At 44.1% G+C, this 26,150-nt stretch overlaps 1 protein-coding gene across 1 annotated transcript; it reads right to left on the bottom strand.

The window, feature by feature from the left end:
• Positions 1 to 4,532: 4,532 nt before the first annotated feature.
• MAS1 (MAS1 proto-oncogene, G protein-coupled receptor) lies at positions 4,533 to 5,948 on the bottom strand. Its single transcript, XM_040552726.1, has one exon. It carries the CDS (start codon positions 5,923 to 5,925, stop codon positions 4,936 to 4,938), a length of 990 nt encoding a protein of 329 aa, XP_040408660.1. The 5' UTR covers positions 5,926 to 5,948; the 3' UTR covers positions 4,533 to 4,935.
• Positions 5,949 to 26,150: the final 20,202 nt, after the last annotated feature.

The following is a 26,150-nucleotide window of genomic DNA, read 5'->3' as shown; positions in this document are numbered from 1 at the left end:
ATTCTGTATTTGCTATGTACCAGCATCAGGTCCAGTCTGCACGTTTGATAAGGCATGACTCCAGTTTGGGGAAAAAAAAAAAAAGGATGTAATAATGTAGTTAAAAGTTGAATGATTGTATGTAAGGCCAAAGTATTACAATCAGACAGGCTACCTCATCTTTGTACCTCTTCTCTGAATTCAGTTTTGAAACTGCAATGCTTTGCTTTGAATGCGGATCATAGCGCTTCATCTTTTAGCTTGCTGAGTCAACTGGAATAGTTATTAATAATAATCATTACTAATAATTCCATGTGGACAGCACATAAGCAATCAGGCAGCTGAATGAAAATCAAACAGGCCTTCCTGTTGCACAGGTAGCTAGAAGTTCTGGGTAGTGGATTTTAATAAATTATTTATATGTGCAGCTAGGAAGAGAAGCATCGAACCACACACATTACAGGCAGCATATTATGGCAGGTACACACATGGGCATGCACACAGACACATGCACACAATCCCATGCTGATTTTCTGCTTTCCCTTGACGTAGGTACCATCCAAGAATACCCTCTACTGACCATTATCACCACTGCAACCTCAGCAGGCCACTGCTTCAAGTGAAGGAGTGACTGAAAGCACCAGCCAGCAGCTGTCTTTTCTGCAGGAAACCCGGGCGTTGCTGAGAGAGGAGCAGTGGGCACACAGCTGGGTCTCCCCCGTAGCCCCCTGGGGATGCCAAAGGGGTCCACACCCCACCACGAGGACCAGAGTACACAGTGCAGGTCTGGCACAACAGACAACAGGCTGTGGGTATTTTTTCAGGTCAAGAAAGCAGTGCAAGGAAAGAAATGCAGAATACAGCAGGATGAAAACCAACTACAGATTCAAACAGCCTCTCTGGGTACAGCCTGATCTAGCATCCATGACACAGGGAATTCAAGGAGCCATAAAGGATCCCCTGTACTGAACTTCTCTGCTCACAAGACCCCCGTACATGGATCACCCTCACCTTGAGACTGACAGAGTGGGAGGACTTAGGAAGAAACCTCTCCCAGGTGCATACCTTGCCGAGCATCACAAGCTGCTGGAGGACAAAATTACCCAGGACCTAAATGGAGATCTCTCTAGGATATTTTGGATGACCCTGTAGTTTAACTGTCCCTCCCATCCTCCCCCCAGAAAGTGACCTGAGGCATTATAATGGGAAATGCTGTGCACTTGTAGATTATTCTCATGCTAGGAAAGGGAGCAAGGTGGGATTTTTTTTCTACATCAGCAATCAGTACAACTGGGAAGCAATTCAGCTCCCCTAAGAGGATTTTCCAGAATAAGCTCCAGGTGAGAAGTAAACTGGGCAGTACACTCTTCCTCAACGCTCCGCCCTTGCTGTCGCTAGGATCATTCACAAAGTCAGCAAGGTATAGAGGAAATATATTTTGGACTTGAGTCCAGAGCGACCTGTCCCATGTCATCCTCTGCACCCAGAGGGAACTGTAACAGCAAAATATGCTGTGCCAAGGAAGGTGACTTCCCTCTCTGTATTCCTGACTACACTTTTGATAAGTGTTTTAATAAAGTAAGCACTAAACTGGGCATTTCTTCCCTGAACTATTCCTTGTCTTGACTTCACAGCAATATGGGAGTCCTCATTGCCCTGGATTACAAGAGAGCCAAAAGATGGCTCCTGTTCCGAAGTTTTTACAGTGTAAATATGAAAGCACAGCACCAGAAAGAAAATTTTGTAATCATTGTTTTACAGGCAGGAATGTGAGGGACAGAAAGATTAGATGCTGAGAATGCATTAAAGTAAAACCCACATCTCTGGACTCCATGAAGAGGACTTCACCCACAAGACACTTTCCTGTTCTGCACCACTGCAAAGTGTTTATTAACACCACCTGACCTGCACAGGGTTATTTCACCCACTCCCACAGATGCAAATAATTTTTGAAAAGTCAGACTGGTGGAGAATCACTTTCTTGTTGTGCAACAAATGACATGTCACATTTTCCCTGTTGATTTTTTAATGGTGGAATAATGTGCTTATCAGTTTCCCTTGTACTGCAGCCTGTCTGCACAGGCAAGAGTCATCAGTCGCTGTGATAAAGAAGAAAGAGCATCCCTAAGATATTTTTATCAGTGGACTGGGAAGCATTAATCATTTTTCAACTGCCAGCTCTTCACTCTTATTCATACTTCTGGATGTTCGTCTCATGATGAATGTTAATTTTGTCTGCCCTATAAGCTGATCTGTGGACATTTGTCCAAATTCTGAAATGTCTGGGGGCATGGACAGACACAGGTGAAATGGGGTAGGAAGTTAGACACCCCAGAGCACCTTGTGCAGCTTACGAGCACCAATATTGCCCTGTTGTATAAAATTTACCTTTCAGATCTACTGACCTAGCTGCATGCATAGTGATCATTAACCAAGACCTGTTGTAGTAAACAAGGTATGTTTAAGCACAGTAAATAATGTATCTTGTCTCACCTGAATCACTTTGAGAGATCTGGGTTATGTGTGGACAGCAGACCCCCCAGCAGGTGCACGCACACACTGCTGCACGTATGTGGACATCACACACACTCATTTCCACTGCCCCCCTGGGTGCCCACAGACCTACTTGCCATGCCCTGCACCCACCTCTGGCAATGGGAAGCTGCTCTGCTGTTGAGTCATTCCAGCAGTTCGGTAGATCAGTACCCAAAGAGAAGCAGCCTGCCCTCATCTACTACCTAAATCTGTAGAGGTGGCAAGCCTGGGACTACAGCCTCAAAAAGAAGAACTTGGACAAGCAGAGGGGCTGTCACAGGGGAGGGTTTAATGGAGTGAGGGAACTGGTGAGGCCGCACCTCGAGTATTGTGTTCAGTTTTGGGCCCTTCGCTACAAGAAGGACATGGAGGTGCTCGAGCGAGTCCAGAGAAGGGCGACGAGGCTGGTGTGGGGTCTGGAGAACAAGTCTTACGAGGAGCGGCTGAGGGAGCTGGGGTTGTTTAGCCTGGAGAAGAGGAGGCTCAGGGGAGACCTCATCGCTCTCTATAGGTACCTTAAAGGAGGCCGTAGAGAGGTGGGGGTTGGTCTGTTCTCCCACATGCCTGGTGACAGAACGAGGGGGAATGTGCTAAAGTTGTGCCAGGGGAGGTTTAGGTTGGATATTGGGAAGAACTTCGTTACTGAAAGGGTTGTTAGGCATTGGAATGGGCTGCCCAGGGAAGTGGTTGAGTTGCCATCCCTGGAGGTCTTTAAAAGACGTTTAGATGTAGTCCTTAGTGATATGGTTTAGTGGAGGTCTTGTTAGTGTTAGGTCAGAGGTTGGACTAGATGATCTTGGAGGTCTCTTCCAACCTAGACGATTCTGTGGTTCTGTGATTCTGTAACTGGAAAGATAATAAAGGTAACCTTTTCCTTTCCCTGAGTCTTTTCTGCAATGACACAGTGCAACACTTTAACGTAAGGAAAAAGGGGAATGTGCGTAGAAGAAATATTTATCCTTCTGAGAGCTCTTCTCTGTGTTAATTCCCATCCAATCCTAGGCCTTAACCTACCATCTTCCTTATTCCAGGGCTGGCAATCTTTCAACAAAGGAAGGGTAGGTTGTATTTTTCTTTCCCCAGTCAGCTATTAAGTGTGCCAATGGAAACTTGGCGGGCAGCTGAAGATGCTGTTGCTGCCCGTGGCAGGAGCTCTCCGTTCCTGCTGAATTTGGAGCCCCGTGGGGGCTAGAGGCAAATGCGTCTCCCAGACGTCTCTTTGAAAGTGCCACAGCTCTCTGGCTGCCAAGACTCCCCTTACTCCGTGCCTGTTTGATAAATGTGACCCAGCCCCATCTTTTCCTTGCTGTTGTCTTCCTCTGCTCTCTGCAGCTTGGCTGTAAGTGGGCAAGCGGCCCTAGGAATTACACTTAGCAACATACCAGCACAGGCGCCCTGCCATACAGTCAGAGGCAGTCAGCTGGAATGGTTTTGCTGAGGTAGAGCCCCAGGCATACATTGCTTGAGGCACCTCTCTTTTTTTCTTCCTATGAAAAGATGTTTATTATAAAACCTGAGATCACAAGGGGAATATATATTCTTCAGGGAACAGCTAAATACTGAAGACATGGCCGGGACAGCAAGTGTTTGGATGATTTTCTCATAGACTCCTCAAGTAACTAAACCTACAGGAACACTGGCATTTTGAGGATAAGCCAGCCCCACCTTTCACAATTAGGGCAAAAGCCCTGTGTGAGTTGACAACATCCATATGTTGCCAGCTACTCCTGTGTGTCAGGTACCAAACTATCCAAGGATCCAGAGGAATGCTGATGCCACTGGAAATTATGCAGCATATATCTTGAAAGCAGGCTCTGAAGCAGCCCCTTAACCACAGAAGAACTGGATCATTAGCATATACTTGCACGTCTTGCTAGACCAAAGCTACGCTATATGTTTGTGGGTACGTACGGGGACCATATGTGGATTTCTTCCTCTGCTCCCCATGGGGAGCAGCTCTTCTGTGAACTTGAACAAGCTGGAAACAGCTGTAATAGATCCCAGTATGTAACGTAAATCCTGTGTTTAGTGGGTTTGACTTTTAAAAATGCGAACACACACAGGCCCTGATGACTTCAATAGCATTTATGGGTGCTCAGTGCTTTTATAAATGTCACACTATTTATAACATATTTGTGTCCTTTTTTTATATTCTCTGTTGGCCTGTCTCTTTTCCACTGTGGTATCCTTGACTGACATAGTCACATAAGGATGTAGCATGTGTTTGAATAATTAAGAAAATACAAATAAAAATTATCTTTATTCTAGTCTATATTTTTCCATTACTCAACCACCAAAGATAACAATACCATTTCACTACTTCCTTTTACATTCTATGGAAGAAAAATGCTCTTAGTTTTGCAGTGGTTTATTAAATCTTGCAAGTCCGATTATTTGCCCCCAGAACTTCCCCCCTAAGCCTCAGAAAATCGTTTCAGCTATATCCAAACTCATGCCAACTTCCTGGCTTCTCGGCCGCAACCCATCCGTGAGTGCTCTGCTAAGAACCACTTTGAGACTCTCCTTGAACCTCTTCTTCTTGCTGCTTCCTACAAAGAAGTAAACAAGGGGGTTGATGCTACTGTTAACAGTGGAGAGAACAATGGTGACGTGGTTCTGCTGGCTGAGCAAAGACGACCAGTGGTGGTAATTCAGGAGATACAACAGCCTCATAGGCATGGCAAAGATGAGGAAGACAATGATTGTGGCCACAATGATGATGTAGAGCTTTGACGAGTGAGGTCTCAGGGAGTTACGATGAATCCTGATAACCAAGATCAGGCTGGACAGAATCATTAGAGGAATGAAGATCATGAAAGTCAGGATCCATGTGAAGATGAGCATTGCTTGGCAATGGTTGGCATCATCAAACTGTTCCTTTGTTGAATCATCTTTGCATGTTAAATATTCGGCTATTGTCATCAGAAAAGACAGAGTCCACAGAATTGCGCACACAATTGCTGACTGGTGCTGTGACCGGTGGCATCGGTACCAGATGGGGTAAACAATAGACAGACACCTCTCAATACTGATGGCTGTCAGGAGATAGAGACCAGTATTATATCCAAGAAGGAAGACAATAGACAGTGTGGTGGTTACATAGTAGTAAAAACCATATGCGAATCCAAAACCAGCAATGTACTCAATTGACAGAATAAATGTACAAAACAGTAAGGAGATGTCAGCAATGGACAGGTGTGTGATGTACGCAGTGAATGGGTTTCTTTTGATCTGGAAGCAGAGGCACCAGAGGACAATTCCATTTTCACAAAAACCCAGGAAGGAGATGATCATAATTACCCAAAGTGGGGTCAATATCTCCCAGACCCTTTCCTGTGCAGAAATGTTTCTGTGCATTGAGATGTTCTCTGTGCCTTCGCTGGGATGAAACGTTATGTTTGACTCATCCATGGGGAAAGCTCAAGTTTGGATAGCACAGCTCTTCCTTCTGCAAATATGTATAAAAATATACTGTGAATATTGTGTGCTCCTCCCCTCCCCTTGTTCTTTCTACCTTGTGGACCCTGGTTTTCTGGTCGTATCTGAAAGTCTTAGCAAAAGGAAAACCATCTTTGATATACTAATGCTAGCTGAAACCCAGCTGGAACTATTCTCAGCAAGTATTAAAGATTGCTAAGCCCATCATCCTAGGAGAAATACTGAGCTTTTTCTCTGTGAGGTTCAGCATGTGGATGCTAAACCACAGCTAAAGAGATGTCCTTGAAGAGCTCTTGGACAAGCAACCTCTCTATCCCATTGTGAATTTTCTTGTTGTACTGGTCAGAGGTTTTATTAGTGTTTCTTAGTACAACGCTAGATTGTTCCCAGACAGGGCTATTAAGCTCCCTTTGAAGCTAATGGCATTAATTTGAAGTTATACATATGTATTTCAAGTGAATTTGTCTCATACTTTTTTGTGTACCACAAAATTTTGTGTATGAAAAAATTTATACTAATACCTTTTCCAGGAAGGTTTTAATTAAATAAGTAAAATTAATATGCAGTTACTCATCACTCTATTCCCTCCAGGTGTGGAGGTAGAGGGTATACAAAATGATACTGTTTTGAGACAGTTGTATTTGACCAGCTTTAAATGTCAAAAGTATGCAACCATAGAATCATAGAATATCCCAGGTTGGAAGGGACCCACAAAGATCATCGAGTCCAACTCACTATAACAAAATTTAACCATGTTTAAACACATTGATCCACTTAACAAAAGTGCAAATATCCTGCAAACATTACAAATCCAACCCATCACAAGGTGAAGTAGTTGTTCAGGTTCCCTGACATTGTTATAATGTTTATAAAAGCTGTTTTGGATGAAGTTTTCCTTTTCTATGTCTCCTTTTACCCCACAAGAGAGAATAAACAGCACTGGCTTCAGACGATTTTCATTGGTATATAGGAACATGTCATGCCTGCTTCCCTGTTAACTTCCTACCTGCCACGGTCAGGTCTGGGGCACTTGCAGATTCAGTGGTGTTAACAGGGACTAACTACTGGCAATAAGCTTGCCTTGACTCATCCATATATGCAGCCCTGGTTGTTAACATGCCGTGGTGGGAATTTACCTATATCCTCAAGCAGTCAAGAACATCAAATGCTAGGGGAAGAAGTTTTACTGGGGTTAACTTTTGCAATGATTATTTAAACAGAGTTGTTAACCCCAATCATAAATTTTCACTCATGAGCCATGGCTTTCCTGTGTTCATTTGCAGCTTCTTAAGAAAAGATACCACACCCTAAAAAAAGAGCGTTCAGTAAATAATCTGGGGAGCCTCAGAGCTTGCTGGCATTTAAACCTGCACAAAAATGGTAATGATGATCTCACCTGTATGTTGACTGTGCCACCGTCTGATACTCAGTCGGAGGGAACAAACAACATAGCTGGAAATGTGGTAGAGAAGTGAGTGTGAATGCAACAGGTAAGTGAAGTGAGTGGGAAGAGTCCCAAAAGCAGTGCTCTGGAAACGCTACAGAGGGAGGGTGCTCAAAAGCTGTGCTGCTGGAAGCGTAGTAAAACTTCATAGGAGAAAAGAAGAGGAGAATCTATCTATTTCAATGGTTAAAGGAAATAGAAAAAGAAAAAAATGAAAAAAAAAATATGAAAAGACCCAAGTCTCTGCATCTGAAGAGTAAAATGAAGAGGAAAAAATTCTGGACTTACTAAGGTCATTCCCACATGAAAGCAATCAGAGATAAGCATGGAAAGAATCTTCTCCTTCCAGATACATCCATGGTGAGTTCAGATTTCCCTGAAGTTGTTGAAGAATTTCCTTGAAGAAGCTGAAGGTTACTTTCTCCAACCATTTGCCTTTGGTGAGAGGGAGAGCAAATAATCACTTTGACCATGACTCCCTCAAAAATAAGAATGCAGTTGTCCCATTGCTCAAAACGACTGAGGCATGCCAAGCAAAGAGCCTCAGGCTCTTCATCTGAGGCTGTGCTTCAAATGGCATCACTCAGTATCTGGCAAGTCATCTGTCTGAGAGCCTGGGAGTTAACTATTGTGGGAACTGAATGGCAGTACATGGAAAGTTGTCCTGAGCTCCTACAATACTAAGAGGCACAGTTTAAATAAACAAACACGAAGTGAGCAGGAAATCTATTTGGGGATAATAACATCTGAAGGAAAAATATCAGTTTAGAACTTCACTAAATGCCATCTTAAACAATACAAGTTGATATGTAAATTTGTCTTATATAGCTTTTTAATATAAGAAAGCAAGAAAGTGAGAGAAAGTGAGAAAGAGAGGGAGAGGGAGGGGGTGAGGGTGAGAGAGGGAAGGAAGGAAGGAAGGAAGGAAGGAAGGAAGGAAGGAAGGAAGGAAGGAAGGAAGGAAGGAAGGAAAACTAAGGCACAGAGAAAAGAAAATAGACTAGTCCTTTGAGTTAGTCTCATATATACATTCCTCTTGGTAAAAACCATACCCTGAGATTATTCTAAAATAAAATAAATTAATTAATTAATAAAAAGAAATATGAAGCAAAAGTCTGTTCTTGAGTTTTAAACAGTCTCCCCTGAAAAGTTCAAACAAGCCTAGGAGCAGATAAAAGTCCCTTGAGGATGTCCCCTGCTTTTGCCCCAAGTATTAGGTTGTTTTTATATTCAGATATTAGCAGAACAAACATTCTTAGCCAAAAAAGGAGAGAGTTTTCTTGGTCTTCTCCTTTAGATGTTTCACTAAAACTACCAAATCCCCAAATGGGAAAAGCTACTAACTAACATGAGAAATAAATGACCCCAAAGGGAGGGTCAAAATAAAGTTAGGAAAGAAACAGACTGAAGTGAAAACAACTTCTAATTGCTTTTGGTTGGTTTAAATTGCAATCTACCTTACATTCAACAGCTATAGGACCAAAAATTTCAAGGTGCCTCCAGAAAAGAAAAAAAAATTTTTCCCAACCCGTAAAGTGAGACATGCATGTGAGCAATGAGAATGATCATTATTGGAATGCGTTAGTTACCTGTGTTCATGGCCTATTCGGTCTGCTGTGCAAATGCATTCCAAAACCAGGAATGCCCTAGCGTCCATCCCTCCACTGGGGCAAGTGGTTTCTGGAAACTCTTTCATACGCACACAGTAAACGTACAGTTCCTTCATGACTGGTACCGACAGTCATCGCCAACATGGCCAGGGCAGCGGTGTGAAACCTGATCTGGAGGGGAATAGATCACAAACCCAACCTGCCCTGCTGAGCTCAGGAGCAACAGGAGGATTGAATAGGGCAGGGGGACCCTGCGCCTGCTAACTGATGGAGTATTCGCGTCAGGTGCTGCCAAGAGATGGAGTGGTTACTTCTGAATCAGTTTAACTATTCAGATATTGAAGAAGGGGATTGTGATAATAAGGCCTGGAACCCCAATGGATCTTGGTACTAGAAATGAGTATCAACAGTAAAGTCATGATTGCCAATACAGGCATTCTATTCATTTCAGTCTAAACTGATTATAGAGTAAGATATGGCATGAATGATAATCTATCCCCAAACTTTTCCATTAGACACTGACTTGGTGGGACAGAGCAGCCTTGCCATAGATGTAAATTAAATGTACACTTTCCAATATCCTGTATGTACAAAGCTGGCAGTGTTGCCTTTTTATCGTTTTGCTTTGAGCCTTTGAATAATTTCATGTTCTTGTGTCTTCAGTTACAGGAAGCAGAAGGCAAACTGAAAAGAACTTTAAATTCTTTCATTAAAATAATAATAATAATGACAACAACCTAGGACAAAATTAGGAGCAGTAAACCAAATCAGAGGGTTTTACGGGGTGCCAGTATTTATTTTACAGGTGCCAGTATATAAAGGATCCTCCGTATACGTTGGAGTCAGATCTCCTAATTACATACTTATATGAACTATGTAAAAAACCCCTAAGGGATGAGCTTTGCCAGCGCCTTCAGGTGGTGCATTTTTTTCTGATGGTCATTCAGTCAATAGGCACTGTCAGACAGTCTTGTCCAGCCTTCAAAGTGTGACAGCAACTTCGTCCTCTTCTCCTGAGCAAGTCTTCAGAGCAGATAGAGAACTAGGGATAGACAGGCTTAAAATGATGTGCAGAGCTCTGTGAATCTCTGGAAAATAAGTGTGGTATTTGGCTCATGACAGCATTGCCTAGACTGGTGGCAGGCTGGTGGAAGTGTTTAGCTTGAATATTTAAATTAAGTGGCTGACTTTCCCCTGAACATGGAAGGATCAGGAGATAGCCCTGCTCCAGACTTGAGCTGAACCTTCCTTTTTTTTCCAGCAGCACAGCACGGGGCAGCATTCATGGTCTAATGCCACGTGCAGCAGGAGCAGAGCTCCAGCTCCACAGCCCCTGTTTTAGCTGAGTGCTGCCTGAGCACGCTTCTGCCAGTGGGGCAGGACAGCTCCAGGCTGACACCACTTGTGCAACGCCACAACCAGAGGTGAAATCAGGCGGCTGGGATTTGGAAACTGGATGGTCGCACTCATGTGATACCAGGTGGCAGAGTTAATCACCTTGGGTGCATCACACATGATGTTCGGGATCTGAGCTTGTGCCTCTGCATCCCGTCAGTGCTGGTGAGGAAGCAGGCAGAGGGAAATTGCAGGGAGTTTCCCACATCAGAGAAGGGTAAGGAGATGCAGGAGATTAGGACAAAGTGAGGAGCTCTTAGTGGTGCTGTGAGCTTGAAAGAAACTAATGTAAATGAACAAGGTTTCCTATTGCCCATCCTTTTTTTTTTTTTAGAAGGGGAAAGAAAAAATATGAAATACAATTCTAAGAGTTATAAAAAAGGTATTATTGGATGAAGAAAGCAAGGCATACCTCTACTAAAACCCTCAATGATTTACCTCTCAAAGAATCCTTGTGACATATTTCTGATCTGTTGGTTTAGAAGAAGAGTTCTTTGTAAGTGGAAATATGTTCCTGCTCTCCCCCAGTCTCCCAACAAGTCACACATAGAGGGAACCTGGGCATCCCTTCAGTTTTTCTCTCTGACCTTAATAAAGTACAAAACAGCTGTCTCCTTTCTTCTCAAACCAGGCTCACTCCCTTCTGTACTCTAATCTACTGCAGGTTGCTCTTTGCCTGTCTCAATCTTTGGTCACTATCAGTCAGTCCCCTGCAAAGCCTCAACAACATTTTCTTCCCTGTTTCCCTCTTCAGAAGAAATCCACATGATCCTTTCACAAAAGCTTGCTAATTCAGATAGCTCCTATCTTCACATATCTCCTATCCTGCACTGAATGTGAGGAGCCTCCTTGCAGCAGGCCTGGGTTTCAAAGGCTACACAAGCCTCTCTGTAGACCCACCCTTCAGTGCTAAAGTACATAGTGGTGGCAGCTCTTGTTGTTGGGACACGAGTCTGTCCACAGCAGAAATCATGCCTTTGCTAAAATCAAGTCACAATTTTGATAAAATTGACCAGTCACTGGTGGCCCAAATGCTAACACCAAGCCTAGCATTATGACACATCAGAAGGGAAAATACACGGCACCTGCCTGCTGACAGCCCCACCAGCTACCAAGCATGAGGGCCACTGCTGCTATGTAGTGTAAGGAGTTACAGGAAACACTTTGTGATAACCTCAGGGGAGACAATGCTATAAGAAAGCTAGTAATAGCTTGGCATATATGAGTAACTAGTATGGGCAGCTCAGACCACTTCAGCTTCAGTTGTGCAAAGCAGAAGTTACAGGATTAGAAAATATCTGAGACACATGAGAGATGAGTCAGAGCTTTCCATGATAAAAGGTTGGAAGAAGTAGTCTGAGTGCCAGGCAATCAATAAACTGAGCTTTTACTTTGTTTAGGTTGAGACAAGATGGTCATGCCCAGTGACCTTATATAGACAAAGACATTTTGTATTACTGGTCAAAATATTGAACAAATGCCCTGGTACCCTGGTGCTCTGTCATTCAACCTGTGTTGTTTCTGGAGGTTCCCATCTAAAGATGTTTGAAGCTTTCTTGAAACAGAGGTGCTGATCAGACTGAGTTAAGAGAAGTGCCTGCCCTAGTAATGAGGAGTACCCTGAAATAATCTTCACTCCCGATTGTACTAATCTGCTTGTCTTTTTTCTCCTACCCTTCTTTTTATTTTTACTTTGTATCACATAGTAATCACGTACATGTATTTCCAATGTATGACAGAATTAGCCATTATTATTTATTTGCTCTCTGTATTTCAGGAATAGGTGGTTAGGTAAAATCCTTGATACCCGTTACTGTGAAAATTCAGTGCCTTCAGCTGGATTCACTGAACACCCATGATTTTTCAGCTGAAGTCTGGTGGTCCACCTATGTCCCTGAACTCTGCTCCTACTCACAAGAGAAATAGCTCTTGTACTGAAAAAATATTAAAAGGGATGGTAACTGCTGTGTGGAGGTGTCAGCACTTCAAAAAATCAGTGCAGATGAAATAGGAATTGTTGACAGACTTTTCTGAACACCATTTAGACTCAACCAGGATAGGTCTGTGATTCCTCAGGGCAACATCTTTGCAAGTCATCTAATGGCATGCTTGTAAATGTTATTACTGTGTATGGACGTTAATTAGGTTATAAACTGCAAGAAACTGAAGCTTAGTAGTGACATGACTGGAAGAGCTTTATGTTATATGATGCTGGGATTTAATAAAACAATTTTCATCTCACCTGTGAAAGTGGTCTAAAAGTCAATGGATTAATTTCCCAATCAGAATACTCTAAAATCAAAATTTCATTGTGGATATCCCATTATGGTTATATTGTAGGAAAAATGTAACTCAGTTTTCTTATGTCACACTTCTTTACCAGATGGAATTCCCCACGATTCAGCATGGAATGGGACTTTGTAATACAGCTCTCTTTTCTCTTCCTGGTTGAGAGCTTGACTAAAAGAGAGGAACTGGAGCACAACACATCAAAACATCATTTCAGAAGTAAAATACTTCTTCCTACTTTAGAATTTTTCACAAAATCTTGAACTTTTAAAAAGGAGAAAGGCTCAAGTAGACAAACATTTTCATATTAGCATTTTTTTTCTATTATTTTTAAGCTGCTTCTAATACTGACCTCTTTTCAAAGACAAAATATAGACTTGATTAGTATTTTCAAGGTGATCCAGTAAAACAAGCTCATGCAGTAGTTTTACGACATAAAGCCAGAAAGTTACTAAATGAAAACACTGAACCATCTCTCTCTTCTAACAAGGGTATGTACTTAGAGTGGATCTAGAATCCTAAAATATCAAAAAGACATTATAATTTTTGCAAAATAATATTTATAAAGCATTGCAAGTGTAGGTAGGGTAGACACCAGGGGACCTATGTTTACTCTGTCAGACTTCTTTATCAAAATTCCTCCTCTACAACATGGTAGTAATATGGGAGCACTGGGAGGATACCTTCAAGTTTGTGAGGTGTTTCGTTAACACACTAATATAAATATAAAAAATACAAGGAATTCACCTACTACTTTGACCTCACTAATGCAGTAATGAAGTTTGATTCTATTACATTAGAATCAAGTGGTCTTGGCTTTTTTACTTATTTTTCCACCTTTTCCAACTTTCTCCCTTATAGGATTCCAGGCTCAGAGCTTCTGTTTCCCACAGTGACGTGGTGGCACATCTTGTCAAAGCTTCAGCATGAGCATCAATCGGCTGTGTCGTCAGCTTACTTCCAGAAGCAGGGTTGACTTGTCCTCTTCTATTCATAGATTAGTTTGGTAACAGAATTTGCTCTGCAGAGTTGAGATAACACAAAATATGTTAGGTAATGGACATCAACAAACTCAATTGAAGCTGGAAATAAAGATATTGAAGTTCTGCATTTTTTAAAAACATCACTTCTTCTTCCTGCATTAAAACCTCAGGTTCATTCTTCCTCTGAGGTGGAGAGGCTAAAGACACCACAGCAGTCTCCCTCCCTGTAATTGGGATTCCCAGCAACTAAAAAGTGATGAGACTCATTTGAACTATTTTAAAATCTGAGTCTTTTGTTAATAAAAATTATTTTCCTCAGAAGTATATGCTCCAAGTACTGTTGTTGCCTCTGTTTCCTGCTGAACACATGTACTAGGACTACATTTTTAATTCCTTGGCACGCTTTCCCTTTATCTTTCTATGTCAAGGACACGCAATGTTCTTTCCCTGAGAATGATGCCAGAATTTTTTGTTTGGCTCTTGGCCATGCAATACATGCCACCGACCACAATGGGGCCAGCTCCATGGGGCCAGGGCATACCCCAGGTGGGCACCAATTTCTCCACGTGCAGCCCACAGTGCGACAGAGCAGAGCTGAGCTGGCCGTGCAGCTGAGAGCCAGGGTAGCACAGAAATGTCTGGATTGCCACTAGCCCCCTCACCAATACTGTCCCAGCAAAAATTACAGGGTACAGCCCCAGAAAGGAAGCTACACTTTTTACTGGTCACAAGGCACTTTGGTTAAAAAGCTGGAAGGCTGGCAACTCTCTATTATCGTGTCTGTTTCTCTGTCTCTCTGACCTATATTTCTTTCTCCCAGTCCCTGGCCTAATCATTTGATACTTCGTTGTGGTTTACACGCACCCATGTTCCCACTGATAGGAATATACATTCTCATTTAGGAACAAAGTTTGCAAGCATGACTCAAGGCACACTTAATACCCATAACAGATTGAGTTTTCTCCACCTATGTTGTCACGCAGACTGTTCTGCCATGGTACAAAGAGATCAGAGTCTGATCTAAGATACTTCCTTGGTGCTCCTCCAAATATCGATTGACTGAAGGAGATAACGAGGTGTCAGTCACACAGCTAGATGGGGCCTCCTCATCGAGGGACTGTGCACATGGGTGAACTTCTGAAGCTGGTGCTACAGCAGCCACCCTGCGTAGTGGTGGTGAGGGAGGCTGTGGCAAGCACAGATGCTCACTGACCCTCTCCCTGCCACAGAGAGCTGGTGAGATGATCTGTGTGTGTGACAGGGAACTCCAGCCAGCTGCCTCGAGAGCCACACACGGCCCTGTATCGGGAGGACAAGGCAGTGGGGCTCATCTCTTCCTGTGGCGGACAAGTCCTCAGAGCCCATGTCTACTGGACAATGTCCTCTGGTTTGATGGCTGCCTTGTGACAGAGGAGGTGATACAGGAGAGTGCTGTAATCACATGTGAACACGCATGTGTTTTTCCTGTCACCTGTGGTAGTCTCCATGTGTATCTATTAATGTGGTTTTGGCAAAGCTAAACTGCAGGACAGAATTTGCTAGCCCAACAGGGAATGAGCCCCAGGCTACATGATGCTTCCTCACCAGCTTGGTGATCCCAGCTAACTAGTTTTACAGGGGGTTCTTGCATCTTCTTAGCTGCTTGAGAAGCTGGTAAGCATACCTGAGTGTGGGATCAAGGTGGAGCCTCTGAACGCAATGACTTTGTACGGTGTACAAACCACTAACTCTTCTGAAAGGCAAGCTGAGTTCAGCATGGTGTAAGCACGTGGCTTAAATCGCATCGCCTAAATTCACATGTGTTCAGGCACTTTGTTCAATCAAGGCTTTAATATTTTGGTCTTCACATTTTCATCAGCTGGGAAGAAACATCTGAGAGGGTGGCACTGTCTGTCCCATACCACCAAATGTAAATCTTCTTCTTGATGATGGTTAAATTACAGGTGCAGGTTTCCTGAAGACATGTTGTGCCAGGCAAAACAAGGCCAGGCTTTTCAAGCATTCAGCCCATTGTGTCAGTGGTGAAACAGACTTCCCCAGTGGAAACATGATTGTGTAAGCCTAATTATACCTCCTGGCTTCAAAGAACAAGCCTTTATTTTAATGCAACATTAAAATAAAGGAGGCACATGCCCTGTCCTAATTCACAGCCAAGAACACTCTCAACTACAAGTAACCTGCACTATCTTTGAGTGACAGCACTCTTTTTTTCATTTGTTACTCACACATCTCAAAAACATTCATGTATCACAAGCAGATCAGCCTCTTGTATCACTCTTAGATATGCATGTTGTAGTACCACAAGGAAAATTATGTGTTTGTGTTTTGAAAAGCCTTTCTTTCCATAGAAAATGTTGCATAAGAATCAAAACTCTCCTGGAACAGGCACAGGTGGCCCCTCCCTTCTAGGGTCATTTCTTTCTCATATGCCAAAGCCAAGCTCTTTCTCAGACGAGGATTTGGAAACACTTCTGGGGCAAGGAGGGAAACCATTTCCTTTTTGAGCCTCTACTCAAACTTCACAAGCTGATAGATGTAGAAGCCAGAGATGCCCTCCTGGGGCTATGCAAAGGCCTGGGCTGCCAAATCTTCCCTTTGACAGATGATTTGAAAACAAACAGACCCTAAAATAGTATTTCTGCCATTGCATTGGCTTCAAACTTTCAGCCTTGTGTTGATTACACCAGGCAAAATGGGCAGAATAAGCAGTTCTAAAATGACAGTTGTCTCCTTTGTCCGTCATTTTACTCCTATGTCCACAGCTGCTTCTGCTTCTGCTTCTGCTTCTGCTTCTGCTTCTCCTTCTCCTTCTCCTTCTCCTTCTCCTTCTCCTTCTCCTCCTCCTTCTCCTCCTCCTCCTCCTTCTCCTCCTCCTTCTTCTTCTTCTTCTCCATTTTATCTCTTTCTTGACTTTTTGCTCTGTCCTTGTTCTCAAAACCCATGTGCTACAGTTCTTTCAAAATGTTAACTTTCTTCTTCTGACCACCTGAATTGCTAGACAAAGCTTGAAAGACCGGGAAAATAAAAAGGGAAGAATGAAGGAAAGGGAAATATATATATATATATATATATATATAAAAGAACGATGTGGGGCAGGGGGAGAGAAAAAAAACACCTTTTTTTTCTAAGGAAAAAAAGTCGTGTGCCATCTCCTTTACCTCAGTGCAGACAGAATCCTAAAAGCATGCTGGCATTATTCAAGAGAAAATAAGTTATTTTCAAGGTGTATCTTCAACATAATAATTACTGCAGCAGCCAGCACAGCAAAGGCTGTTGGTGTTCCTCTAGCCCTGCTCAGGTGCAGTGAGGTTCCACCACCAAGCAGTCCTCAGCAAAACCACAACCTCCTGGAGAGCCAGTAGGGCCTGAGAATAAAACAGCTTCTTGTTTTCCAAACGTAGCAGCCAGGCTCCGTGAATGTTTTCTGTAATGGGTTCATTGGGTAAACTCTGACAAGGAATAGTTTCTGAGGTGATTATGAGAGAATTTTCCTCAGTACTGACCAAAATCAGGTGCTTGCCTCCTGGCAGTGACCATGGAGACATTGTGTCACGCATCTGGACTCTCAGGATCCACTTACTCCGTGACATCCATATGCATAGCCAGTTCTCCTTCTTTCTTCCCGAGGCAACCACAAGCAAAATTATGAGAAGATGGCTTGTCTGATCCTGCTTGCACTGAAATTTCCAGCAAAGCTTGCCCCTCGGCTTGGCTGGGAACAGGGCCCAGCCTGAAACTTTCTTGGATCTTGATTTACCCTTTTGCTCTGTAAAATGGCGAAAGACTGCCCATAAAGCACATTTTTTTCTTCTGGCTTGGAAATGACACGGTCACTTTTGTCAGACGTTATCTAAAAGTGTTAGAGCACATTACCCTGGCTGACAAGCTTCTGTCATCTCTAACATGATACTGCGTCTAGGCTGGAAACTGAACTGATTGTCAGAGGAACGCTGTTTTGGGACAAGCTGGGAGAAGAATGGGCATAAAATCCTGACCACCTTTAGGAGGGAGTATGATGAGCTTGAACATTGGATTTTTTGATATAATAAGAAATTGGACTTTGAAATATAAGATCTCCCTTCTGGTCCTTGTTCCCAATTACTTCAATACGTTAGTGATCTCACCCCAGTTTAGTGGAAAAAAAAATAGTATATTCTCCTTTTTGTCTGTTCCAGAGAGAAATCGCTGCTCTTGGAAACTCCAGAGTCAAGTACTGTATCTGTAGCACTGGTAAAGATCTGCTTATTTAACTTTCAGCTGGTTCACGGGTATGTCCGGGACTTTCCATTCCTGTAAAACCAGCACAGCCTTCAGTGCCCCGTGTGTTTAATTTTGCGTGTCTTACAAGAAGGAGAGTTGTCTGAGGAAGAAAAGGACCATCTCCTGTCACTGCCTGGAGACTGGAGCTGCCTTAAACTTTTGCAAAAGCAAATGTATGCCTTTCTGCCCTCAGTTCCTCTTCACGGGAGCTGAAAAAGCACGTGAGGCTTCTGAGAGACCCACATCCTGCCTCTGCAGGGACAGCAGGTGTGGGCACTACGAGCATATAGCATAAGCTATAGCAAATGCCTCCTGGCCACTTAGCTTACAAAAAGAAACTTGAATTGTAATACTGGTTTGTTTACTGTTTTAAATCAACGCCATCAAATACTCATTTTTTATGAGTCTTTTTAATTAATGGAGTATACAAAGATGTATTTAAGCAGTCTAAAGGGTTCTTCCTGTTTCATTCAAAATTCAGAGATCAAATGCACCAAAATAAAGATTTAATCTCAGACTTAAGATATCTATTTTTTTTCTTTTTTCAGTTTACATAGTATAACTTTTAAAGACTGATGGCCGAATTTTATTTATATTTATTTACTTTAAGAACTCCCTGTGGGCTGTCTGAACGCAGACTGATGGTGGTGCTTCACCGTTGCTGACAGGAGATAACCCAGGACGTGCTGAGAAAGCTTGTGGTGACAGCACTGTGTACTTTCCTCTCAGCAGGCATATTGAGATATAGCGACTGCTCCTGACAGAGATAAATGTCATATAGCAATAACACTGACTGGACTTTATGTCATGGCACCACCTCAGGTCCAGGCAGAAACAGAAATGTCTTCTTGCTTTCTGCTTTGTGACCAAAAGAAGCAAGCATTTTAAAGATTTACTTAAAAGGGCCATTGTTATCTTTTCCTCTGCCTTCTGCAGCCATGCTGATATCCTAGAGCTTGTCACTGGCCTGATCTTCATTTTTTCACATAACCTGTCTCTTTAATGGACATAGTTTTTCCCTCTGCAGAAATACTCTCTCGTTGGGTTGGTGCAGAGCTTTCCTGTCTTTTCTGTCCTGGAGACACGGAACGCTCAGAATTTCCAGAGCTTCTCCTCTGCTGCCTTCTCCTGGCTGGGGTCCAGGGAGGACAGTCCGCTTGCTTGGGTGAATTCATTTTTTTCCACCACGGTCACAGCATGTGATGCTGGTGCTGTATTTCAAGCACCTTATGCTTCCTCATTTTCTCTGTCTTACTCTTGTCTGGCGTCAGCCAGCTGCCCCAGTCCAGAACAACTACCAACAAAGCCTCCAGCGCGGTGTCGCAGCCATCAGGATGCTCTCAGCCAGCCCCCAGCCTCCTGTATCACCACTGTTTCTCCAAAGCTGATGCAGGGGCATGGCAATGCCTCTTGGACAGGCACCAGCAGCAGGAGAAGCCCATCCAATTGCTTCAGCAGAGGACACAGGAGAAAGGGATGTGCAAGCATTCTTCACGGCCTGACAAGGCAGGGCCAAAGCACCTTCTTCAGAGGAAAAACATCCAGTCCTCATTTCCCTCACAACTTTTATCCTGTAACGCTACCATTACCATTACCTCAGCTATTTCTGACTGAAGTGTGTGCTCTACAGGTCAGGCAAGCAAATCCCACAGGAGAAAACAACAGGAGTGTGGGCAGAGCCCAGGCTGAGCTTGTCCAGGTGCCGGCACAGGCACTGTGCTCTCCCTGGGCTTGTTTCCCTCCATCAGCTCCAGGGGAGGCCTGGGTGAGTTAGACTTTTAGCCCTCCACCTGAAGAGCAAGTGTAGGTGAGATGCACTGAGGTCTGCCTGACTTATTTCAGAGCAGCGTTTACTTGAAATGGAAAATACAGAAGGACCACACAGTGCAAGGCCCTGTGTGTGCAAAGGAAAGGCAACAGAAGAGAAGTGACCAGAGGGAGGAAGGTGCCTTGTTTGCTTTCCCAATGCCTCTTTGTGCTGTGTATAGACACATATGGCATTGAAAGGCATTTGCAAAGCAAAGCAGCTCCATGAACACGAGTTTTCTTCACTCCTCATCAAGACTTGGTTCCGCTCACTTTGTAAATATTTTCAGTTATTTTAATTAACACCAAAGTGCAACAATTCTTGCAGAAATTGCCTTCTTCCAAGTAAATGTTTTCTCCCTTTTTGTTGTAACAGGAATGAAAATAATTCAGTGAGCACAAGCCTGTGAAGAAGATGAGCTTGCACAGGTCTATTCTATTTTCTGTTGAATACTGAGAACTGAAATCAGCACACCCAGAACTGAAGGAATCATTTTTTCACCCCAGCTAGATCCTTGTTCCTTACAACATAGAAGTTCATAACTTTCATGGAAAATGTAGGTCTCAGTCCTGCAAAGCAATGAACATTGTCAGCTGTTATCACCATAAAAGCAGTAAAAGATGTTTAGTGCTTTGTAGAATCTGTTTTGTATTACAGTGTTTGTTCGTAGGGTTTGTTGGTTTTTTTTTCAGTTCTATGTAAATATGAGCAAAATGCACTAAATAACAAATAGTGCAAGATCAAATGAGACTGTGAGTTACGTATTTATATATGTGTATGTTTATGTGTTAACACAATGCATTAACTGCCATTTTAACAAAGAGGGACACAAACCATTTCGATTTATGCCTTTGTGTGCTCTAAAAAATCCACAAACTTTTAGGTTAAATAAACATGACTTTAGCAAGCTGTTGTGATTTTTTTCGTTGGTGACAGTTATGATTTTATCTGTTTGGTTTCTATGAATAATACTTACTAGCTGACCAAACACCTTATAATACAGATAATTTGCTAACATTTTCACATTTGCTGGATCCACAAGAGAAGAAGTATGCTTCATTGCTTCAGGGTTCTAGGTTATTAGTACCCATGCACAAAAGTAAGATCAGTAGGTCCACATAATATTTATTTTTTTTGTTGTTATTTCTTTGCAAACACTGCTATTTAAATGAGTATATCTGCTGTGCCGCCAGATGAATACTGTCAGTTTAGACATTTGCGCAATTTTCAGAATTTCATTTTAACCTTTGAAGCAGTCCTCTCTAATGAGTAACTTTCTCCCTGCAAGAAACTATTTTTACCTTCCCTCTTTCCTATCTGAGATGAGATCTTTGCAACCCAGCTGTAATGGAGAATTGAGAGTCACTCAGCAAAATATCTGTAATAGAATATGCAGAACAAAAATGCATATCAGCTTCTGACTCTAGGGTGTTCAATAAACCTGTCTCTCCTTTGGTGAAGTGATTTAATTAAAGTAACATTCAGAGACTCTCTCTATTCTGTTCCTAGTATGTGGGACTCATGAGAAATCAAGTTCTTTGCAGTCACTCTGAATTATAATACCCAGGAAGGTAAAAATTACTTGATTAGATGCTGATATGTTTCCATCAGCTGCAGTAGTGCAAACCAATGGCAGAACATTCCCCTCCTGCTGACAGAACACAGCGCATGCTTCAAGTGATGCCATGACACAGTAAAACACCATGTTGTCCCTTGCTAGTAAATGACCATCAAGGCTGAACGAGATCAAATCCAATGGCTTAGAAGACAGCGCGTTATTTCTGAAGGCAGTCTGTGCCACTTTCGTGCTTCCCAGCACCATGTTGGGATTAGGTGGGCATGGTATCATCCTCTGGTTTATTTGCTTCAAGATGAAGAGGAGGAAATGTGCTGCACATGTCTTAAATATGGTCATCATTGATTTTCTCTTTCCCTTCAGATGCCTTGTGACATACAGGCTGGCACTAACAGACCTGCAGTCACCTGTTCAGAGAAGTTCCTCAGCTATCTCTATTCTGGGCATTGTTTTCTCCACTGGGGACAACACCAGTCTCTTTCCCTTGATGGCCATCAGTACAGAGCAGTGCCCAAGCATCCTGTTCCCCTTACAGTGCCCGCACGGGTGGCCTGAGCCTCTCTCAGCCTGTGTGTGTGCTGCCTCTCCTGTCTGGTCAGTGGGATGAAGCGTTCCACCAAGTGAAGGACTCTCAGGCTCTGCTCTCAGGGCTCTGGGATAAGCAATGCAATCATTATCTCCACTTCCAGCATAAATTTCCTAATTTTACACACACACACACACATGGTTCTCTCCAGTCTGATCTTGTTCATCACTGTCCAAAAGAGGTCTCTGCAGCAGAGGCCCCATGTGAGGCTTTCCATCACCATCGTTGTCACCATGATGGTATTCCTCATCTTTGCTGTGCCTGTCAAACTCACAAGTGTTTTGAAATGTGGGACTCCTAAATCAGTGTCATTTAGACATTTATAAAGACATTGAGTCACTAGGCGAGATTGCCCAGGAAGATTTGTGAGTCTTCAGTGTAAGCAGACATGAAGGCTCTCTGACTTGTTTTGGGGGCTGGAGCAGTGCTGTGGGTGCACCCTGCCAGCAGCACCTCCCTAGGAGGGGGAGGCAGGATGGGTCCCCAGCTGAGCCTTTGGACTCAGGGGGGCCAAAGTGCTGGTGCAAAGCCCATTCTGTGCAGCAAAGGCTCTGGAGGATAACCATAGGGAAAAGCCACCCACACGCACGAACCAGAAAGACATGTTCCAAAGCTGGACCACAGAAACCGAGCATGGTGCCCAGCAGGAGGGTGGGAAGGAAAGGGAGCAGCAGGACAGAAGCACTGCTCCTTGCTGCAGGCTGCCAGCTCCTCTCCCAGGCTGCTCCGGCCCCTCTGCTAAAAGGGGCTGGGTGGGCTTCGTGCTGCCGGGGCTCTGTTAGCCTGAAGCAAATTAGAGGGTGAACTTGCAAAAACCTGAGAGAAGCAATGACCTTCAATGAGGAGGAAGTGATGTGCAGGTGAGGCCGCCCAGTTTCACCCCAAAGGTCAGCAGTAGCTAACCCCTTCACATCACCTCAGGTTGCTGCCTTCCTCTCCAAATCCTACTTCTTCCCACAGCCCCTCTCCCCTGCTGAGTAGAGGGAAAGCCAGTCTCTCTCCTGCCCTCACTGACCCTGGCAGCTGGTGGGAGCCAACAACTGGGAGGAAGGGATGGGACCAGAGTCCTCCTGTATGCTTGTCTTTGCCTGCAGCAAGGCACGTGCCCTGGCATGTGTACCACCAGTTTGTGACCATTGCCACAGCACAAATACTATTAATAAAAATAGCCCACGGGCAAGCTTGTCCTGCCTGGGAACTGCCTGCAGCAAGGGTATGGAGCAGTGCCTCGTGCTGCAGCAGCCCTGCCTCCTGCTCCATGTGGTGTCCTTCAGCAGTGACCCAGCAGCCACCGACAGAAACCATTTGTTCCTCCAGGTGCCCCTTCCAGCAGCGACACCACTGGAAGCACAAAGGTAAAGGAGACTAACAGTCTAAAGATGGTGACAGGTGCCTATGGGATTAGGGAAGCGCTCCAGCTGCCTTTCTGTCCCCCATCACCATGCTCTTCTGTCATGCCAAGTCATGGTACACACAGGATGTTCATCAATGCAAGCTGAGAAGCATGAGCATCCCCCCTCCACGGGGATGCCTCTGTCTGCAGACAGCCCCCAGGCACCCCGGCTCAGCCGCCAGCCCCAGCCCAGCCCCTGGAGCCCAGCACGTCTCCTGTGACACCAGTTCCCATGACCCAGCGGCCCTATGGAACAATTATATCAAGCTGCTCCGCTACCGCATCCCAGGGGAGGGGGCAAATTTTGAGCACTGCAGGCGGCTGTGGGAGCTTGTGGGTTTGCAAATCCTCTTCTTTGTGTAGGAATGGCCAAGTCTGCTGTGTGTGTTTCAGGACAGATCAGTTCCGGCGGGCGAGTGAACATAGCCTGCTTGGTTATGCTGGCTGCAAGCAGTTTGTTAAATAATGAGAAATTTATAGCCAGCACGACCTTCGGTAATCAAAAGCTGTAGGCAAAGCAGAAGTTTCTAGTAGCATCTTTTAGAGAGAACGTGCCACAGCTGCATCCAATCACAAGTATCACTTTGTTCCAAGTCTTATGGAACAAATAAAATATTCTGTATTAGTTCAAAGTACAGTATGAGAGTTGCTGATTATTCTTCCACAGTTTTCACTGCTTAGAAACCCAGATGAACCTCAAGGGTGTCAGTGGGTGGGACCAGGTCCAGACTTAGAATTACTTCAGGGTTTCCTCAATTTATGTATGTCTTGGGTGGTGTTAAACAACTTATTTTCATGTTTTAAATAGCCTGTTTTCCCTCTTTTTTTTCTTTTTTTTTTAACCTGGATGTGTTTTGCAGGACATCATGCATTTCTCCTGTATAGTAACCATTACCCTTTGCAGATTTTCACCCCATAGATGTTTTAAAAGCAAGCCTAACTTATAGCACTGGAATTGTTTTTTTGTTGTTGTTGTTGTTGTTTTTTTGTTTGTTTTTACCAACTGAGTTGCTGCTGCTATTTTCTTTTAAAATCTGTCTAGAGAGGATCTTATACAGGTCTCTGTATGATACCTGTATATATACACTCCAGAAATAGCAAGTCCACCATCGACTGGTCCTGTGTCCAGAAGAAGACCTCAGCTGTCCAACATGGAGGGGGGGGGGGCCACAAGATCTTACCTTCATCTCACCCCTGAAACAGCACTGCTGGGGAAACATCGCTCTGTTCATCTCTGTATGCTCACCTGGCTGAGGAGGAGTCGCAAGAAGACTGTTTGGTAGGACGCTGACGGAAAGGCATGCTTCAATGCTCCCAGTGTGAGGATCCAGGTCTCCCGTTCCCCTGCCCAAGCTGCAGGGCAGGTGCTTGAATGGCAGCCAGGGGCATTCCTGCATGTGGTGCCCCTGCCTAAAGGCCAGCAGCTCCTGACCAGTTACCCCTCAGGGCTGGGACTGCCCCACACTCTGTACCCAAAGGTGAGCCTGAAAGTGCTCACACAGCACTTGGAGTACTGGTTTTGTTAAAACCAGTTTAAACCACAAACCAGAACAAGGCAGGTATTGCAGCAAGAGAAAACATGCATGAGCTCTGCGAGACACTCAGCATAAGCTCTCCCTCTTCCCCCAGGCATCTCTACAGTATGATTCTTCATCAGTTTTCGTGGCCTCCTGCCTTGAAACAAACTCACAGCCCCTACAGAAGAAAATCTTTCTGTCACCCCTGCCTGCCTATGCTCTCCTTCCAGTCTTCATCCTCCTTTCTGCCTGCCCTGGCCTGTGTCCCACAGCTACCCTCATTCACCTTCTGCCCACGATCCCCAGGTCTCCGGTGCAGCAGGCAGCAACCTCCCTCCCTCCTCGCTGCTCACTCACAGCCATTTTAACCGAATACGTAGGGCTCAGACATCCTCACCAGGACAGCTCTCTGCCAGTGCTCACTGGGGACATGCGGCCTAGCCCCAGTGGTGGCTCTGATGGCAGCCACCTCCGCTGCCAGACGCTGGAACCAGCCTCCCACCACAGGACACACAGCACCTCCAGCTGGCTCAGCGTTACTCAGGAGTAATTATTGTTATTGCAGGGCAAACCAAGAGATACAGAGAGTTGTGCTCTCCCCAGCACGGCTGGTCTGTTTTCTCCTTTGGACACTTGCCTTACAGGGGACCTGACCAACACGCTTCCCGTCTGAGAAGGGAGCGCTCCCTTCCCTTCCATCATGCGCTCCAGTTAAGCAGAAGGGATGCTGGAACATGTATGTCCACAGCATTTGATCCACTGCCCCCTCAATAAGCCTTCTGAAGAATGGAGACTACAGGAGCTATCAGGAAAAAGGAAGATAAAATGAGAAAATCAGTCAGACCTGGCACTCTATATGGAGAACAACACAAACACATTAACAGAGCAGTTGCACAGAAGGGTTTTCCCAAGTTGTCAAGCTCAAAGGCATACAGAAATTTCCTCAGTAGCTTGATCAGCATACAAAGTTCAGACTCAGCCATGGTGCTGCAGCACGGCCAGAGCGACCCTGGCTTGTTGGGCTACGTAGCATCAAGAGGGTGAGTGACACTGGCGCTTAGCACGGTGCTGTTCCTCTTGATTCTTCCAGCAAAGCATCCGTAACCTTGCCCTTCCAATATGCATCAAGGTTTTCAGCTACGATGTATTTTGATTGAATCTATATTACTAAGAAAAATTAATTCACACCACTATGAAATAGAGGGCTATATAAAGCTTTCTTCTATATGAAAACTACACATTGACTTTAACCAAGAAGTAAATCCTTCTCTCCTCCAATGCCAGTATCTGGAGTATTGACACTGAAGCCATGAGGACAATATTGTTTTAAAAAATAAT

The sequence above is a fragment of the Cygnus olor genome, chromosome 3 (genome assembly GCF_009769625.2).
Source record: "Cygnus olor isolate bCygOlo1 chromosome 3, bCygOlo1.pri.v2, whole genome shotgun sequence".
In the NCBI taxonomy this organism is placed as follows: Eukaryota; Metazoa; Chordata; class Aves; order Anseriformes; family Anatidae; genus Cygnus; species Cygnus olor.
Note: the sequence above shows the minus strand (reverse complement) of the source record. Positions and strands in the feature narration are given on the sequence as shown.